Source organism: Camelus bactrianus, chromosome 4 (assembly GCF_048773025.1).
Source record: "Camelus bactrianus isolate YW-2024 breed Bactrian camel chromosome 4, ASM4877302v1, whole genome shotgun sequence".
NCBI classification, from domain to species: Eukaryota; Metazoa; Chordata; class Mammalia; order Artiodactyla; family Camelidae; genus Camelus; species Camelus bactrianus.
Window position 1 is genome coordinate 60,038,314 of NC_133542.1, and position 19,612 is coordinate 60,057,925.

Below are 19,612 nucleotides of genomic sequence, written 5' to 3' on the forward strand. Positions count from 1 at the left end.
TTAAGTGTCAAGTATAGGGCTTGGCCCCTCCCCCGTGCCAGCTGTTGTTATTAATATCGCTATCACCTTGAAAATGATCTAATTAACTTTTAAAGTCGTTGTTGCAAAAGTCGAATACTTGGTTATTTTCTGTGACTTATTAGCTGTGATCTCACACCTTGTCCCTCACCGCTCTCACCTCATACTTCAACCCTGAAGGGGCTCTGAGCCCAAGGCACAGGGCACCCCATGTGTGGCGATGGTGCTGGGGTGCCAGGGAGATCTGTGCCCTGCTCGTGGCCACACGCATTGCAAGGACAGGTGCATGGGGTTTGGAGCCATGCTGATCAGAGCTGAATGCCAGGCTCAGCTGCAAGACACACGTAGCCCTGGTCTGAGCTGCCACTTTAAAACTGTCTCTGGGCCCCACAGAGCAGACCCTTGGAACAGGGTGCAAGCGGGGTCTGGACTGGGAATTGCCTGTCTTGCTCCTCCAACTAAGCTCCTCACCCTCGCTGAGCGTGTGCGTGTCTGCCTGCTCAGGGCAGCCGCGGGGCCAGCAGCCACCTAGAAGAACCCTGGAACGCAGAGACTAGTTATCACCCAGTGGAGTTAAAAAGAGCAACAGGAACCACAGTGTGTGAATGTGAGTGTGTGTGTGTGTGTGCCCTTTCAGAAAGGAGAGGAAGCCTTTCACAAGACAGTAAAAAGGCCTCCACTTCCCAGATTTCAATCAGGTCTTTTGGCGAAGGCTGTGAGGGTATTTCTATCCTGCCAGCAGGTTCGTTTTTTTTTTTCTTTGAAACAGCCCCAGAGCCCTGAAAGATGGGGACAGATTTCTCACAGGCAGCCCTCTTCCCAGCACAGCTTAAGGGCCGTCCCCCACCCCCAACCCACCCCTCAAAACCTCCCCCCCCCACACCCCCTCCCCAAACGTGGCTGCCTCCCAGCTTCTGGCGCGGGAAGAATGTTTGGCGCTTCTAGGGATGCTGGCAGCGGCCCCACGGCTTGGCTCGGAAATCAGAACCATCTGGTGGAGTGGAGGAAGTCAGGACAGTGCCCAAAGAGAGGCAGCTCTGTCCTCGATGGCAGCCCCGCGCTGGCTGGATTACCAGGCACGGGCAGGAGACCTGGGAGACAGGTCCAGAGGAAGAGAGAGGCAGGCAAGTTGCCTTTGAAACTTAGCACATCCCTGAATTCACCTTCCTTCCTTCTTTCTCTTGCTTTTCTACCCATTTCCTATAGGGACTTCTGGGATTCATTGGTCTGGTCGGGGAGCCAGGAATCATGGGAGAAAAGGTAAGTTGTGTTGGAGGGGAGATCTAAGCAAAGAGAGCTTGTGTTTAGAAGTTTTAAAAAGGCGAAGAGGCCAGTTGCCCTGGGTATTTCAGACCTCGCTTCCCTGGCCTTTCAGACCCTCAAAGAGCCACATCCCTTGTCGCAGCATCCCCTGGGACTGCATCCCTGCCCTCCTGTCAGCACCCCTGAGCGCAGTTAGGTGTCTGTGTGACAGCCATCGACGTGGCCTGGGCTCTCACGGCCTGCATGCTCGCACTGCACAGCGGGCAACAGAGGGAGGTAAAGATTCGTTTTTCAAAAAAGGAGCCCCTTACATTGCCTTGTTAATCACCAGCAACCTTATTTCACAGACCCAATTACCAAGGCTCCAACAGGGGAGGTGACTTGCTCAAGGTCACCCAGATGGGAAGTGGCAGAGCTGGGATTTGAACCACCTTCAGTGCCCATGGCCACACTCTGCCTCACACTGGCTCCCAGCCCAAAGCATGTGACTCCCTGTTTCCCACTGTGGGTGCTGGAGGGGAGGGTACCTGCTTTCCTGTGTAGGGCTTACCTGATCCTCAGGCAGGGCCCCTCGGGGGAGCCGATATTATTCCCATTGGATAGATGGAAAGACTGAGGCCCTAATCTGGCCCCACCTAGCTTTCCAGGCTCATCCCGTGCCTCCTTCCTTGTCACTCCCTCTGTCCCAGACCCTCTGACCACCACCACCACTTTCTTCTCCTCCTCCCTCCCTTCTTCCTCTTTTTTTCTAAATTTCACTTTTTAAAAAAGTAATTATACTCATAAGAATTTGCAAAAAAAAAAAAAAATAGCACAGAACTGTCCTGAGTACCCTCACCCTGTTACCTCTGTGGTAACACCTTCGATAACTTCAGTGCAATATCCAAGCCATCTCTGGCCTTCTTTTGTTGCTTGAGTGTTCTGTGTCCCTCCTCAGCGTAGCCCATGCTGTTCCCTTGGCCAGGTACACCGTTCCCACTCCATCCTCCAGCCTCCATCCTCTTTGCCTAGGTGGCTCTCCGTTATCCTTTAGCTCTCTCAGGTCACACAAGACTTCCTGAGGGAAGCCTTCCCCACCACACCTCTGCACCCAGGTGGACCAAACCCCCTATCAAAATGCCTTGGCTCCGAGACCCACTCCCTCACTGCACTGACCCCAGTTTGCATCTGTTTTGGTGATTTGTGTTCGTCTCCCCGTTAACACTCTGTCTCACTCCATGTAAGCAAGGTCTGTCTGTCTCTGACCCACCATTCAGGGTCTCAAATATCATACCGGGTACATAGTGGATGCTGAAGAAATGTTTGCTGGCTAGGTGGATACAAGAAACAGACCCTCAACAAACAGAGCCAGGATTCAAACCCCGAGCCCCATCTTCCAGCCGTAACTCTGGCTGGCACCCTTCCTCTCTGCCTAATCTGTCTGGATTGGTCAAGAGAGACTGAGTTACATCTCTGATTCTCCAGCATCTCATCTAGGTTTGGGCAGGGGGTGGGGAGACTGAAAGAAATGCCTTCTATTGCCAACTCTGCCTTACCAGGCCCAGCCCAGGGGATGCCAGGCCTAATGGGGACCAAGGATCAAAGGGGACAATGTATTTAGCAAATCCCTGATGAGGACCATCCTTGCTCAAGGGAAGCCCATTGTGTAACGTGCTGCAGTGGAAGCTGAGGCCTCCCAGGGCTTGCCAGGGGTCTTGGCTTCTGCAGAATGAAATCCCAGGACCCTTGGGTGATGTGGCTATAGAACTTGGACAAGTCCCATCCCTCATTAGCCTCTGGAGGGCCCTCTGCACCTGACTCCAACAGAGCCACCCCACTACCGTGACCTCCCTGAATTGCTGTCTCCATCACAGGGTGACCGGGGCATGATGGGACCCCCAGGCGCGCCCGGACCCAAGGGGTCGATGGTAAGGAGCAAGTCTGCATCCCCTTGCCCTCTCCTGTCACAGCCGTAGTTACGGCTCTGCTCTCCTCTGCCTGCCTCTATGTACCCCAGGCATTCATGATGACCAGCTCCTTCTCCCTCCAGGAGGCCTGGCTGCTGCCCGTGTGGCCCTGGGCTGGGGCTGAGCCGGCCGAGGCAGGACTGCAGGAGGAAGAGGCACCTTCCAGAGCTGATTCCTTCTTTTTCATCTCTTTCTTGGTAGGGTCATCCTGGAACTCCAGGTGGTGTTGGGAACCCCGGAGAGCCTGGACCTCCGGTAAGCAAAGCCCTCATGTACGCTGAGCTCAAACCCACTGTTGAGTAACGTGAGGAGTCCAGGTCTCAAAGTCCTGGCACTGGACTCAAATCCCAGCTCCCTCACTCCCTGGCTATATTGCCAGAGTGGATCATTTAACTTCTCTGGGCCTAAATTGTGCTCATCGGAAAAATATAGAAGATAATCATGGTCATGATAGTGTGGGTGCGAGGGGGAAATGAAACCATGCAGCTAATGTTCCTTACATAGGGATGCTCATTGCAAAGGAGTGTCATGGCCATAAGCACCACTATTGCTTTGTTATTTCACTCGGGGGGGCGGGGGGGCCCAGACTCAGGTGCCCCTCCCACTCCCCCTGAGGGTGAGGTGGGGGTAGGGGAGGAGTGGCTCTCATCCAGAGCACCTGGAGCTTCTGGTCCCTCTACCTGTGCTGGTCGAGGACAGAGGGAGATGAGGCAGGGCACTCACTTCAGCCAAGGCTGAGGCTCAGGGCTGGGTGCCCACTCTGGGGAGGGGGAGGGGTGGGCTTCAGGCAGGGAAAGGGTGTAGAGGGAGGGGTCGGGAGCAAGCAGGATCCCGGGGCAGGGCTGGGGGATGATGAGTTCAGGCTGCCCAGGTGCCTTCACCGGCCAGCCTGAAGGGTTCTCTGGGGTCTGACGAGGGAGGGAAAGGGAGCCTTTGATGGTTTGGACCCAAGGGAAGTGCACACACACCAGTTATCTGAGCCAATTAGGGAAACACGGCCCAAACTTTTCCATGCACCTACTGTTTGCTGCTCCCATGCTCAGTCCTGGAGATGCAAAAATGATTAAACAACAGATCCTGCTCTTAAGATTTTGACTGTCTGGTATAATTGTTCTCTCACTCATTAATAGCCCTTTACTGAGCACCTACCATGTACCAGGCAGTGCTAGGTGCTGAGGAGGGATACAGAAGGGCTAGCCCAGGGCAGGAAGCCTGGACACATAACCATCATCCAAAGATGGAAGTCCTAGTCAGTGGGTGGCCCTGTCAGCCCCCCACAATCGTTTTGGTGAGGTGGGGAACTCACTGTGCAAAGTTGGGTTCTGAAGCTAGCACTCTGGGCTCCTGATGGCATATTTTACCCCTGTTTGCAAGAAGGAGGAAAACCTACATCTGGCCTGGGGCTGGAGGGACTGGTTGGCAAACTGAGGCATAAGCTGAGGGTCCCAGCCCATCCAGCCCAAAGGCTGCTGGCCCACCTCCCTCCCCAGTTTTCACAGGACCTGAATACCAGGGCCCAGCAGACACTTCTGGAGGTGGAGTGATTGGAGCCCATCAGCATAAGAGGTGCCCAGGGTAGGGCGGAAGCCAGAGAACAAGGATGCTAGGGGTTCATCATCAAATTCTATCTGTGCCCCTGGACCTTGACCTCCTTGAACCTCAGTGTGCCCATCTGTCCAGAGGGAGGAGGAAAGCCTGGAAAGGAGGTGTTAAGACAAAAAAGAAGGCCAGTGGGAGGTGGAAAAACAGTGTGGACGTCCAGGCCAGTATAGAAGGAAAGTACAGGCCTTCTCTGAATCCCCTACCTCCGAGGCACCACTGACCTCCTTGTGCCATTTCCTCAGTGCTTCCATCTGTTCAATGGGTTGGCTCCAACTTAGTGAAATCAGGCAATGAGTTGCAGCTTTCAGATCCCAAGCTTGCCATTGACCCTCCAGTGTCACAGTGTGGACCTGGACCCTTGGATCTCTTGGGGCTCCTTTTGGACAGCCAGCCGCCCCAGTGTCACTGGGGAAGCAGAATAGCATGAAGGTCCAGAAAGCTTCAGAATCAGACACATGTGAGTCCTGGATCCTCCCTTACTAACTGTGTGATTGTAGACAACATTTATAGCTTCTCTGAGCCTCAGTTTCCCCATTTGTGAGTCGATGTAATACCACCTTGGTTATGAGATTGTTGTGAAGAATAGATGATATTGTGCATGATGTAATGCTTAGCAAACTACCTGCATAGACTAAGTGTTTCATGAATGGTAACCATAGTAATTACTATCGCTATTTGTTGGCTATGGTAATTACCACTATTATTAATAAGACTATTACTATTAAACTGACATTTCTGATGATACTGTTCACATCTAATTGGCATTTTCCACTTTTCCAATCACTTTAACATCCGTGTTCTCTTACAGTCCACTGAGGTCAGCCAAGGTTACTATCTCCATTATTTGTTGGGGGGATGGTCAGGTTGTGGGGCCCCCAGTTTCTGACCTCCTCCCCCTTTGAGAGAGCCAACAGTGACCCTTTACTGAGGACCCTCTAGGTCATTTCATTTTCCCAGCAACTCTAGGAGGCAGAGACTCTTCTTATACCCATTTTATAGATGATGACATGGAGGCCCAAAGAATTTTAAGTCACCTGCCAAAGGTCACAAAATTAGTAAGTGGTGGAGTTGGGATTTGAACCTAGTAATCTGGGGGAGTAGTCTGCTCTTTAAGGCACTCTACTGCCTCTGAGCTGAGACTTGGCTCCTGAAATTTCCCAGTGACTCATTGCATACCTTCTGCAGTCTGAGATCCCTCTCTAAAATGGCCTGTTCTCACCCAATCTTCATGTTCTCCATCATCCGGGAGTCAGATCTGTCTTTTTATTGGGCCAAGCTGGGGTCCACACCCTGCTTGCTCTGCTGACAAGGGGTCGGGGTGGGACCCAGCCCCTCACATCAGTTTAGCAGTTGGAGGGTCTGTACCCCTTGAGGCTCGGGGAAGAGAGAAATAGGAGCGGAAAGAGTTTTTCCTGAAGCTCCAAACGGAGCTGGGCCTCTCCCTGACATTCGGAGAGGGGATGAGGCCGCCTCTTCTTGAAAAAGGAGCACGCCCAGTCTGAGAATCACCACTGAGCTGGGAGGCTCCTGAGCTGTCCGAGGAGTCCTTGGGCAGCGAAGGGGTGAAGGCGCAGCATGACGTGTGTAGCTGGGGCTGGAACCCGGGGAGGGAGACCTAGCCACAGGGTGGGCGCCTTCCTCTCGTCATCTTCTTTCCCTCCCTTCCCACCCTCTGTGCTCTTCAGTCCTTCCTCTAAATCCCTGTCATCAGCCTGCCTCGGGCCAGGTGCTAGGAATGCAAAGAACAGAGCCAGCCTTGTGTTTTCTTTCCCTCCCTCCCTGTTTCTCCCTTGTGCCTCTTCTTGTCATTCCTTCATCAAACCGAGATAACCACGGAGATAACGGGCCATCTTCCTGTCTTCCCAGGCCAGGCCCTGCTCCCTTCTCTTGGCCTCCCTCCACCCCCACTCCTCTGCCCAGGCTTTCCTCCTCCTCCCCTCCCCCTCCCTGACCCTCCCCCCTCCCCCCACGCTTCCTGCTCCCCCATCCCAGGGCCATGGACTGGTTCTGCCCCGTCTCACCACCCCCCACCCCCCGGGCTCTTTCTGCCCTGGTCAGAGCCTTCTGGACGCTTTCAGGTAATATTCAGGGTCAGAACTTGGGTCACCATATTCTCCTTGTGGATGGAGAGAGAAAAAGGGACGTGGGTGTTGGAGGAGACTTTGTCAGGAATGTCTTCATAGCTTCTGGTTGTTGATTTTGAGATAAAGAAAGAAGCGGCTCATCCAGCCAGATGCCTTTCCCCCACTGCCGGATTCCCAAGGCGCTGACTCCTGCTCAAGGTGGCAGCTTGTCGGCTGCTTCTCCCCGGGGGGCGGGTCTTCCCACTGGGCGAGTCCTTCCATCTGGAGCTGCTGGGCCCAGGAGGGGCCTCTCCTGAGCAGCACTTGTCTGCGGCTGCAGGCCCAACCTTTACTTTACTGGTAGTCTTGCTCCCTGAAAAAGGGCGTCTCTAAACTCTTTCTCCTCCCCACAGGGTCCTCCAGGATCTCGAGGTCCACCGGGCATGAGGGGAGCAAAGGGACGCCGGGTAAGTGGGGCCCAGCCCCCAGGGACTGACACTGGCTGGGGCCACTTGCCAGAGAGATTAATTCCTGGTCCTTATCCCCTGCCCAGCCCTGACATCTATGACTTTCACAGCATCGGGCAGGGTTCCAGGCTCATCCCGGGTCTGACTCTGGGCATAGGACCCCCACCCATCTTTTCCATACCATTTCTGAGCACCAGGCCTTGCCATCCAGTGGGCGTGGAGGGCCTCTGCGGTCCCAGTGCTTTGTCCATCCATGTGTTTATTCACCCTTTCATTCAGCCACCATTTATTTAGTACCTCTTCTGGACCAGCCACTGTTGGAGGCTTTGCAGATACCTATGCAGAGAATAGGATGGCAGGACCCTGGCTTGGCTTCATGGTTCAATCAAGTAGGTTAGACAGTTACAGGGTCATTAGTGTGTTGATGGTGGAAATCAACAGGCACCTCGCCTGGACAGGTTACCAGAGAAGGCTTCAAGGAGAGGGTGATGCTTGAGCTAATGCCAGCTTCCAGGCAGAGGGAAAGCCCTAAGATGAGAAGGAGTCATGTGTTTATGGTTTAACAGAGGGATGAAGAAGGGATGAGACCAAGAATTAGCAGGCGTCGAGCCAAGCAGGGCCTCAAACACCACAGCTAGGCTTATGGGCTCTGCTTCAGGGTAGTGGGGAGCCACAGAGGGTTTAAGCACGGCTGGCCTGAGCACAGTAGCCAGAGGTAATCACTAGTACTTACTATGTGCCAGGCACCGTCTATCACTTACGCTGACTCATTTAATCTTCAACACTACCCTGTAACATTGATGCTTTTCTTATTCCCATCTTACAGAAAAGGAAACTAAGGCACTGAGAGATTAAGCCACCTGCCTCAGGTTGCACAGCTAGAATGGCAGAAGTGTGATCTGACCCCAGGGAATCTGACTCTTGTGAATGCTGAAGGCAGGGAGGGCTGACGGAGTGGCTTCCTGCCTGCTTCCCGCCTGGCCCAGGTGCCAGGCCATGCAGCCTTATGAAGAGAAAGCAAGAAGGCGCAGGTGGAGCCGGCAGCCCAGGCCTGACATTCAGGCTCATACAGGGGATCTGTGATGCTTATTTGCTTCTTGGCTGGATTTCAAGTAGTTTAAAAATTTCCCCTGAACCAGATGGTCTGAGCAGTCAGCCTGGGAGAGGCAAGATTTAGTGGCATTCCTCTGGCCTGGCAGGGCCCCTCCCAGTGCCATATCCTGGTCTCTTTGAGTGGCTGAGGCCCGTTGGCAGCCGGGTTCCACCTTGACCCCCTGCACATTTCCTCCTGCCCCAGGAAGCCAGACTAGCTGGACGGGGAGCTGTGTTGGCCCAGGTCCTGCCCCCTACAACCTGCCACATGCAGAGGCTCAGGCCCCCATTGACTCACTGAGCTCCCCACAACCGTCTTCCCACCCCTTCTCTGGCTGTGGCTTGAAGAATGTATCTCCTGCTTGAGGAAACCCAGGCTCTCAACCACATGAAAGTCTCGGGCTGAAAGGGGAGCTTTGGGAACACAAGCCCCTCCCCGTGCTGGGTCTGGAAGGAATGAAAAACCTGTGGAATCGGCCTCCCCTGGGTTCCCTGCCTGACTGGCCACCACTCCACAGATGGGGTAACTGAGGGTGGTGGGGGACCAGAGGGGCACCTGCTGAGCCTATGAAAGAGTTCAGTTCTGGGCAGGCCCCCTGTGCAGCCCCTGGCTTGCCCTGTGACTGTAGCAAGGCCTTGCTGCTCTCTGGGCCTCAGTTTCCCCATCTGTGCTGTGGGAAATGAGCTTGGAGGTCTGCAAGGCCCTGCCTGCTTCTCTGCCCATATGCAGGATGGGCCCTGCTGCCCACCACTCTCTCACCCCACTGCCCTGGGTAGAATGAGCACTAAGGGGTTGAGACCAGGGCCAGGATGGGGCCCCGGACCCTTGGCTCTTGGAAGGGCTGTTGATCAGGGTCTAGGTCTACAGGCCTCAAAGAGTGGGGTTCTGGGGTCACACAGGTATAGGGGCAAGTCTCAGCCTTCCCAGGTACCCACTCTGGGACCTCAGCCCAGTTTCTTAACCTCTATAATATAAGTCTTGGGGGATGACATAAGGAGCCAGACTTTGAACCCAATTCAGCTGAATGCCCAGTGTTTTCCACCACTACCTGTCACTGTTTACCAGTGTGGGAGTGAGCTCCCCATCAAAGGGGGTGTGCAGGTCAGGGCCAGGGGCAGGGTGTTGGAGAAGACAGTGTCTAAAATCCCTCTTCCCTGGGAGACTCCGCTATCTCCCTCCAAAATCCTCTTTGAGGGAGCCGTGAGGATTCTGAGATCCAAGTGCCCGACACTGGCCTTTGCCTCCTTTGGGTGGGGCTTAGAGCTCTGCAGGTTTGGCCTTGAATCCCAGCTCCTCCTTTTTGATCTTGGGCAACTGACTTGCCCTCTCTGAGGTCACAGTTTCTCCTCTGTAAAATGGGTCAGCTCCTGAATAGACCTCTTTGGATGGCCGTGGGGATTAAATTCCTTCGCCAGAAGCTCGAATGTGGTGAGCACCTGGTGGAACAGCAACACATAGCATGTACTGGGCACAAGTACACGCCCTCTCCATCACAAGGGCTGTGATTGGCCAGAATTTTTGTCCCCTGGGGCTCCTCCCCGACAAGCCAGACCCCCAGCTGTGACTGCTACAAGAGAACAGACTTATGGCTCTAACAGAAGCCCAGGCCTGCCTCCCACGGGGCCAGTTGGCCCATGTTCATTTGGGGAAGGAGGGGGCAGGACTGGGGCACCCACAGGACACAAGACAATGAGCTGCAGAGTGGCCCAGAGCAAGGGTTAGAGTATGCACTGCCCTCAAGCCTCTCCCAGCATAGCGGATCCCCTTTGCCTCCTACACCCTCCGGACAGAAAAGGTTGGTCCTGTTTCCCCCCAGCCAGCCCCAGCTTCTCGCTGAGATCTCTGCTCCCAGGGGATAGCAGTCTCCCAGGTCAGAGGGATCTTAGACATTGTCTTCTCTAACACTGTGCCCTGGCCCTGACCTGCACACCGCCTGTGATGGGGAGCTCACTCCCACACTGATAAGCAGTGACAGTGGTGGAAAGACATGGGCATCTGGCTGGCTTGGATTCATATTCTGGCTCCACCACCTGTTAGCAGCGCGACCATCGGCTGTTTCCTTATCTGTAAGATAAGGATGACAGCTCTCACTGTTGCTGTCACTGCTACTGCTGTCATTGCTGTTGTTCGAGATCTCATGACCTTTCTCCCAGAAAGGGTTTCATTCCCAGGATAAACAGGGTGCTGTGTCATTTTAGACCAAGCCCTGGACACCTCTGGGCCTCCAATCCGCTCCCAGACTTATCTCTTTCCATGGAGATTTATGCCTTAGTTAGAGACAGAGGCCAAGGGCCAGAAGCCATCTCTCAGGTGGGCCAGATGCCCACCGTCAGCTCAGCCTCTGTCCCAGCTCTCATGACCTGGGCTGCCCCCACCCCAATCTGTCTCCATCACCACCAGGCCCCTATGCACAGAACAGGGGTGGTTAAGTCTGACAGTGTCCACCTGAGACTGAGGCCCAGAGAGGGGAAAAGGCTTTCCTGGGGTCACACAGCAAGCCGGCTGCAAAACCAGGACTTGCACCCATGCCCTCTAATTAGACCTCATCTTGAAAACTCTCAGCTGATGCAAGCTGCCTGTTCTGAGGAAAGGACTGATTCCAGACTGGCCATGCCATTGCTCTGCGCTCCTGCCTCTGGGGAGCCTGCAGCTCCTCTGGCAGGACCGGGTATTTTGAGCAATTACTATATGCCAGGCGTGTGCATTATGTCCTGTCTTGAGGCGGAGGTTTCTCATTCCCATGTCAGAGGTGGTATATCTGAGGCTCAGCGAGGAGCAGTCACTTGTCCCTGAGACACAGCCTTTCCTGAGCAGCACTGTGCCTAGTACTAGACCCCTGATGACCGGGCCAGGGCCTGAGACACTGGGAACAAAGGTTCCCAGCCCCGTGGTCTCCTGGCCCAGGTTTATTTCATCAGTGAGGCCCTATTTAAAGTTGTGCTGTGGAGTTGAAGCATTGGGAGCCCCAGGTAGCTAATAAAAGGAATCATCATTTTGGGGGTGCAATTATTAATTGAAAATTTCCTTGTTCAATATTTAAATGATTTCTCTGCGTTCCATTTTCTCATGCTTCATACCTTCCCCCACCCCAATACTTCTCTGGGCCCGTTTTGTGGCTGGTCATCTCACTGGGATGGGCCAGCCTCCTTCACAAGATCCTCCTTGTCGCCACAGCACGGCCTCTTTAGCCCCCGGCAGAACAAACACCACACTGTTCTCCATGGGGGCCTCTTCTGGGGGTCCCCATCCCATCTGTGTCTCTGTTGGAAGTCCCATGGAGGGGACACATGGGGCAATGGGTGGAACCCTGGAGGGAATACTAGCTGCTAACATGCTAAGGGACCCTGGACAAGACACTTCCCTTGCAAGGCCTCAGTGTTCCCATCTGAAAAGAGAATTCCACCTGCCCCAAGGGCCTCCCAGGTCTCAAAAGACCAAGAATCCTGTCTCAGGGGTTAGACCTGAGCCTGGAGCTCCAGGGAAGAGCTGCCTGTTCCCCCACAACCCTCATCCCACCCCCGTTTCTGCTCCTTCCTCATGTCAGCTGGGCCAGATTCACTTGCACATCTGGCTGGAGGAGGGGGCTACTCACATCTAGCCACAGGCAGACCCTCACCGGGTCACGTCCTCTGTCAGGTTCCCCCAAGGGCCATGGTCCACAAACTGCTTCTGCCCCACGTGTGCTCTCAGAAGAGCAGGTGACAGCAGGTGACAGCAGGTGACAGCAGAGTCTGAAGACCTGGCTGTGTGGCCATGTGTCTCTCAGCTCTGCCCTTAGTTCCCACGTCTGTGAAATGGGTTGGCTGGCTGACCCCCACCATTTCTTCAAACAGGATTTAAATGCACCACCAGCCCCATTCTGGATCGGTAGTACCTCTAGCTGAGTCCAGCCTTGCCATGCCCTCCACAGAACCATCTCAGCGGGCACACTGCACTGGGAGACCCTCCTGAGGGTGGGAGGACGAAGGAAGTGGGAGGGGGAGGGAGCCCTCGCTTGTGCCCCGAAAGGCCCAGGGCTCTGGGCAGCCCCGCCCTCCTGGTTCCCAGCCCGAGGGAGACCCCTACTGTCCACTGTGCTAGTCCCTTTTTCCTATTCCAGGGACCCCGAGGACCAGACGGACCAGCTGGGGAGCAGGGGTCCAGGGGCCTGAAGGTACCAACCCCTCCCATGCTGGGTCTGGAATCCAGACACCAGGGTTCGCAGCCTCTTCAGTAACAGGCCCCGTGGGACAGCAGGGCGTCCCGGAGAGACTGCAGGGCACGTTCCTGAGTGCTCATCCGGCCACTCTTCTGGTGCTGGCAGGCCCCCAGCAGGGGGGCAGGGAGGGCAGAATGAGCAGAGAGAGAGGGAGAGAGCGTATGTGTGAGGGAGAAACACTGAGGGAGAGAGTGAGGAGGAATCACATATGGCCTCTGACCCCCAAGGCCCTCCTGAGCCCCTGAGAGCCGAGACTGCTTCTACCCCCATCAGGACCGAGGGGTCCTTGGTTCTCGACCCAGAGCACCTGGGGACTGTGGCGAGCCACTCCCCTGGCTGGGCCAGAGTTTTCCCATCTAGACACTGGGGAGAAAGATGGATGCCATGATCCCATGGGTTCCTTGTATCTCCCGTGGTAGTGGGAGTCCCTTCTCCATGAAGGGTGCTTCCAAGCGCCCTCTCCCACCTTTGCATGCTTTGCTTCCCGCAGGGCCCTCCGGGACCACAGGGCAGACCGGGGCAGCCGGGGCAGCAGGTACGTCAGGACAAGGCTGCCAGCCCCTCTCCCCACTCCTTGCTTTGTGAGCCGTGCTTCTAATGAACCCTAAATGTGCTTCCAGGGCGCGGCTGGCGAGCGAGGGTACTTGGGCACGCGAGGCTTTCCTGTAAGTAGCACCGGTTCGTGGAATTCTTTCTGTGGGGCACTGCAGGGAGAAAAGAGCCACTGTAGCCAAGTCCCCAGCCTGCTGTGGAAACCCCGGAAGTTCCGGTTGCCCACTCCCTGCCCTGAAGACCCTCCGGCACACCTCTTCGCTTCTGGGACTCAGTCTCCCCATCGTCACACAGCAGAGGGTGGGGATGGGACCCTGATTCACTATGATGGCTTGACTGAGACCCAAGAGACACGTAGGGTGGAGAAGGCTATGGTGGGACTAAGGTCACCTTTGTCTCTGCAGGGCATCCCAGGTCCCTCTGGCCCCCCAGGCACCAAGGGCCTCCCAGGAGAACCGGTAGGTGCCCTTTCTGTCCCTCTTTGCAGCTTCACCCCTGGCAGGCTGGTCTCAGATGGACCACCCCCCTGGGGGTGTGGGTCCTGTGCTCAGATGAGGAGAGAGGTTGGAGATGGGACAGGCCTGGGATTGGGGACAGAGCGCGGATTGGGGAAGTCAGGATCTCTGGGTGCGTCTAAGCTCTCTGAGACCTTCCAGCCTCAGTTTTCTTGCCAGTAAAATGGGAGTAATTGTTCCTATCGTGCCACCCTATTGTGAGGATGAAATAAGAAAACGTGGATAGGGTGCTTGGCACAGTGAAAAGTGTAGGGAAGGGAGTACTTCAAGTCTCCGAGATGGGGAGGGCAGGATGAGAATAAACAGAGAGCTGCCTGGGAACTACAGAGTCCGGCGTGGCTGGAGTGGAGGAGCCAGACGTCGGGAAGGCAGGAAGAGGTCACGGGCTGGTTGCTCAAAGCCATGGACAGAGTTTGCTCTTTCTCCAAAAGGCAACAAGGAGCTATTGAGGGGTTTGAAACGGAGGTGACCCTTCAGAGGATCTCCCTGGAAGAGGGAGGTTTAGGAGACAGCCCACATATTTGAGGGCCCCGTGAGGAGGCTATGAAGGATGTGGCTGGTGGTGGAGAGGAGAACACAGTCTCGGGGTTTGGGAGGAGGAATCTCAGATAGGGCAGGGGGAGTACTGGAGGCTTTTGCCCCCCTGGGCCATGTCTGAAGCCCCCCATGCTTGAGGCCCAGGCAGATGCCCTTTTGAACAATGGATTGACCAGGGGCAGATGGAAGGGCATTCCAGGCAGAGGGAACAGAGTGAGCAAGGGTCGGGGGCTGGAAGGTTTCTGAGCCAGGGAGGTCGCGCTGGGGCTCAGGTAGATGCGTAGGAGAGGGTGCAGATGGATTGGGTGGGATGCGCTGGACACGTGGTGAGGAGGGAGCTGCAGGCACCGGTACCCTCAGTGCAGCGGAGGTGAGGGGGCGAGGGCAGCAGAGCCCCAGGTCCTATGGGTGCTCCCCCTAACCCGCCCCTCCAGGCTGCATTATCAAGCCTTAGACCCCAGAGAGGGCCCAGACTGCCTTCTCTCAACTGTCTGTGTGTCTGTCTATCTTCCAGGGCCCTCAGGGACCCCAGGGGCCAGTTGGCCCTCCGGGAGAGATGGGGCCCCAGGTGAGTGCTGAGGACCTTTGTTCGTCCCATGGTGCTGCTGGGGAGATATCAGCCCCTCCTGGCCCTCCTCCTCGGGGGTCCCTGTCCTGTGTTCTGCAGAGACTGACGGGGAGACGCCCTGGCAGAGGGTAAAGCCACCACAATGCCACAGGGTGAGGGGCTGGGCTCCCAGTCCCAGGGGCAGCAGGTGGGATGCTGGGGTACCAGCACCCCCATGGGGGGTTGGCAGTGCCTCTTTTCCGGCACCATGGAGAGCAGCAATGCCCTCTGCCCCGACCCTGCTTGGACCTCACCCCAGTACAGAGGCTTGACTGCAGAACCAGTTCCTCTTAAGGTCATACAGCAAGATTCTTGAAAGGGGTCTCAGACACCCCCGCTTTATCCAGAGGAGAAAACCCGGGCCCCAGGCTTTATGCAGGGGCTGCGGCTGTGCTAGTGGTGGTACTGAGGATGCCTTCCACCTTTGTCACCCTGGCCCGGCTGCAGAGACGAGGGCTGGAATCCCTCAGCCCTGAATGCAGCATCCGTTGGCTTCCTTCCTTGTAGTTATGTGAATCATGAAATTTTCCTCCCTGTGCTTGCCAACAGACTCCTAATGTGGTAAACCACAGCATGGGGAGGGAGAGGACTCCATCAGCCTCTGGGTAGCCCCAGGGCTCAGCAGCCCGGGCCCAAACACGCCCCTCCGCTTAGTCCCAGCTCCAAGCTCCCAGAAGGCTGCAGCCTGCCCCTACCTCTGTGTCTTCCATGCTGTGTGACCTCAAGCATATCCCTTGCCCTCTCTGAGTCTGCCTCAGTTATCTGCTCCCTTACACCCGGGGGCCAGCCCTTGCTCTGGGAGGGACCAATGACATTTTCTTGCAGGGGCCACCAGGTGCAGTGGGAGAACCGGGCCTTCCTGGGGAAGCTGGGATGAAGGTAAGGCGGGATGAAAGAAGAGAAAAATGGCTTGTTGAAGCCAGCTCCCGGCTGGCGGCCACATCCTCTCCATGGAAGAGAAACGGGCCTTTCTTGTGCCTGGGATAATGGGTTCTCTGTGCTCCTGGCTGGGGAGCAGAGCCTAGCTGGGGCCACAGCATATGGCCCAGCCGGCCCAGAGCCCCCGCCCCTGCCCCCTGTCTGGCAGTGTTTTCTCTGGCACCTGCCCCACCCTGGGGCTGCTGTACCTCCTGGCCTCTGCGATACCATCTGCATTTCAGCATCAGTACCCCTCATTACCTGCTGGGACACAGGCGCCCATTGATCCCTGGGCTTTGGGCAGAGCCCCCTCCCCGTTCTGCTGTTGGAAGGGGACGCTGCTCCCTGCGCAGGTCCAGGAGACCTGGGACTGTCCGTCTTGACTTAGTTTCGGAATCCTTTGCTGGAATAATGCAGGAAACCACCCCCTATATAAAACAGATAGAAATGGGATGGCTCTGGGTGGGGCAGGGCTGCTCAGAGGAGAGCGTGCAAATCCCCGCATGAGAAAGACCCTTTTGGGGTCTTGTGGAGGAGGTGGGTGACATTCACTCTGGTTCATTTAGGGCCTCTTCCTCATTTGGGTTTTTCTCCAAGACTCTCAGGGAGAGTAAAGTCTCAGAGTCTGATACTCCCTGGAACCAAGCTACCCGGGTTTGGATCCTGAATCTCTCACTTATTAGCCTCATGAGCTGGGGCTAGTTACTGAACCCACGGTACCTTGGTCTCTTCATTTGCAAAAAAACATACCTTTCCTGGCAGGATTGTTGTGACGCTGTGTGAAATTAAAAGGCACTTAGAACAGCGTATGTAAGTGTGAGCTGTGATGGTGGTGGTGGTTCTGACACGGCCAGGGCTTGCTGGGAACAGGGGCTCTGGTTGGTGTTTTGCAATTTCTTTCTGGTCCTGGGGAAGAAAGATCTCCCCCCACAAACCCCCTCAAATCAGAACTGGTGAGAACAAGAAGGTGGGGCGAGGGCTGGAGCTGGTCCTACCCGCCCTGGACTTGCGTTTGGTTTTTCCTAGGGTGATCTTGGGCCTCTGGGCACCCCTGGGGAGCAGGGCCTCATTGGGCAGCGGGTAAGTCAAAGCAACTCATTCTTCCCGGAAAGCACCCCCACAAGGGTGTTGGGTGGGGGGAAGGGCTTTATTCAGCCTCCCTGAGCCTCAGTGTCCTCAACTGCAGAAAGTGACCATGAATCTTTGCAGCCTTGTCCAGTCTGCCTTGGCAGGCCAGCATTTCCACCATTCAGAGGCTCAGAAAGAAGTATTGTGTAGTCAAAATGTTTCAGACTCTGCGTGTTCGGTGTTCCCTCTTACACATTAGCAGTAGCCTTTTCAAGGCTCTGAGAAGGCCTGCAACCAAGAAATTGGGGTTTTGGCGGGGGTTAATCCAGGGTCTGCAAACATGTTTGACCTCCAAATGTTTTTTATTGAAAAACACCTGTTATCACTGAAAACTGCTCCATGGAAGGTTATCTTTCCCTTTACCAAAAGAAACCCACAAGGTTTGGTTTCCTCTGAGAAGCTTTGGGATGCCTCTGTGTCCACCTCTCTATGGTCTGTGCTGGTTTATAAGGTCCCTGCCTAAATGTGGAGCCCGGGGGTGCCATGAGGGATGCAGAGCAGGCATCCTCTAGCATCTTACAGATGGGGAAGGTGGGGCCCAGGAGTGAGGGGGAGTTAGTGGGGAGCCTCGGTTCATGGGGGCACCAGGCTTCCAATCCAATTTCTCATCTTTCCCCTTTCCCAATGCTTCATGCTACCCTCTGCCCAAAGTCAACAAAGGCTCCACAAATTGAGTCAAGACAGAATGAGAGGAGAAGGCCACATGGCAAGAAAGGATGAGTGTGGAGCCTGAAACCTTTACATGGCAATCTTGTCAGTCAAAAGAGATAGAATCAGTGTAGTTTCTTGGAGTGCCACATTAAGAAGGATCCTGAGGCCCCATCTGGGCATAGTAGAAAAGAGAATGACGAGGATTCATTTGATGCCCACTGTGTGCCAGGCATTTCGCAGCAGTGAGTAACAGAAGGCCTTGTCCTCATGGAGCCACATTTAGATTGATTAGTGATGTCTGCCACTGGCCCAAGAAAGGTGGAATCCCCACCTGTCACACGTCTTTGCCATCCCTGCATCTGATGACTTCTGAGGCCCCTTCCAGCTCATGCTAGACAGCTGTGAAAAAGCAGAGAGAGATCCAAACTTAACTTGACAGCTATTTAGAGAACTCATGTGTCCAGGGGCATCTCTGGAGCTAGAAAGGCAAGCAGGGAACCTGGCTGAAGATCAAATGGGGATTCAGGTTCTTGTTATCTTTCCCAAACTTTCTGGCAGGAAAGTCTGAGGGATGGCCTCACTACTTTGTCTGAGAAATGGGATTCCACCAAGGTGCTCCCTGAGGACCCACTCCAGTTCCAGGAAGAATATGCCCAATGGCTCCCACTTGTGGGATGCTCATGCTCTGTCTCACAGGAACCCTTAAAGGAAGTGTTTCAGCCCCATTTTCAGATGAGAAAACAGACACTCATGGGGGCTAAGGGGTTTGCTTATGGCCAAACCACCAGTGAATAGGAAGCCCTGTAGGGGCATCGAGGTCTGTCTGAGGTCAAAGCCTTTCTCAGCTACGAGGCTGCACACCTCCCCATTGCAAACAACCCACCTGGACACAGGTGTCCAGCATGGCTCTGTGACCAGCACTTTCTAACTCATGTCACCCCTACCCAACCCCACCCTGCCGCAGAGCAGGCTGTGGCTTGGGGGTCTGCTCCATGGTATACTGGTTGTGCCAGGCATTCCAGTGCTCTACTACCCAGAGATCAGGGGTTGGGGTCTTTCCCCAGGGAGGGGGAGGAAATAAAGGCATGCCTGGCCCCCTCCCCAGTAATGTCTTCTCATCTCTCCGCACTACCCTTTCCAGGGAGAGCCAGGCCTTGAAGGTGACAATGGGCCTGCAGGGCCCGACGGGCTGAAGGTAAGTGTCTTTCTGGTGCAGAATCTAGGGAAGAGGGAATGTTCTGGAACTGCCTTCTATGTCTGCCTCCACTGTCCTCCCATCCACGACCTAAGTTTTCTGCCAGAAGCACTGTGTTCCCATAAAGCCCTGAGATCAGACCTCCCAGGGAGAGCAGGATGGGTGAGGGTGAGCCCTGTCCAGCGCCCGTCTCTGACTGCTCAGGTGGGACCGGGGACCATCCCCACCTTCCATTCCTCACTGCTGCCTTTCTCCTTGAAACTGCAGCTTCTCTTGGGTGGTACCTGAACACCTGCTGATGCCAGGCCCAGAGCCAGCAGCTTTGATATCTATTGTCTTCCAAACATCCTAAAAGATCAGGAGAACAATAATCACCACCCATGACCCACAAGCCACTATTTACAGAGGACTAGTCACATAGGTATTAGGTACTGTGCTAAGCCCTTGGTATGTGCCACCTCGATCAGTGCTATGGGGTAAATTCTGTCTTTGTATGAGGAAACTGAGACTCAGAGAGGTTAAGCAACTTGTCCAAGGACACACTGCTAGTAATTGGCACAACCAAGACCCAAGCCTCAGCTACCTCTCTGCACCGTGTGCCCATTCTAAAGGTGAAGAAACTGAGGCTTGGGCGGAGATATATTCATCCAGAATTTATGGCTGTGAGTGGAGAATCCAAAATTCAAACCCCGGGCTCACTCTCACAACAAAGCATGTAGGCCTAATTCAGCCCTAGATTCATCGGTTGCCACAGGTGCTGGGGCCTTAAAGAGGGGACAAGGTTCCCCTGCACCCCAGGGCAGGTGGGCATCCCTCTCTGACTTAGCAGCACCACCTCCCAGCCCTGGACCATTAGGTG

General features: G+C 55.1%; 1 protein-coding gene across 5 annotated transcripts in view; it reads left to right on the forward strand.

The window, feature by feature from the left end:
• The window catches only part of COL27A1 (collagen type XXVII alpha 1 chain), a 143,763-nt gene that overhangs the window by 86,164 nt on the left and 37,987 nt on the right, over window positions 1-19,612 (forward strand). For 4 of the 5 annotated variants that reach the window (XR_012506525.1, XM_074362071.1, XM_074362070.1 and 1 more), the window contains 12 exons: window positions 1,225-1,278; window positions 3,135-3,188; window positions 3,429-3,482; window positions 7,306-7,359; window positions 12,552-12,605; window positions 13,141-13,185; window positions 13,271-13,315; window positions 13,607-13,660; window positions 14,769-14,822; window positions 15,687-15,740; window positions 16,806-16,859; window positions 18,700-18,753. Coding sequence is in view for 4 of the 5 variants with exons in the window: in XM_074362071.1 (XP_074218172.1) it covers window positions 1,225-1,278; window positions 3,135-3,188; window positions 3,429-3,482; window positions 7,306-7,359; window positions 12,552-12,605; window positions 13,141-13,185; window positions 13,271-13,315; window positions 13,607-13,660; window positions 14,769-14,822; window positions 15,687-15,740; window positions 16,806-16,859; window positions 18,700-18,753 (630 nt within the window). In the remaining variant the exon portion in view is untranslated. The remainder of the gene's footprint in view (window positions 1-1,224; window positions 1,279-3,134; window positions 3,189-3,428; window positions 3,483-7,305; window positions 7,360-12,551; window positions 12,606-13,140; window positions 13,186-13,270; window positions 13,316-13,606; window positions 13,661-14,768; window positions 14,823-15,686; window positions 15,741-16,805; window positions 16,860-18,699; window positions 18,754-19,612) is intronic. The other variant, XM_074362073.1, reaches the window with a different exon arrangement.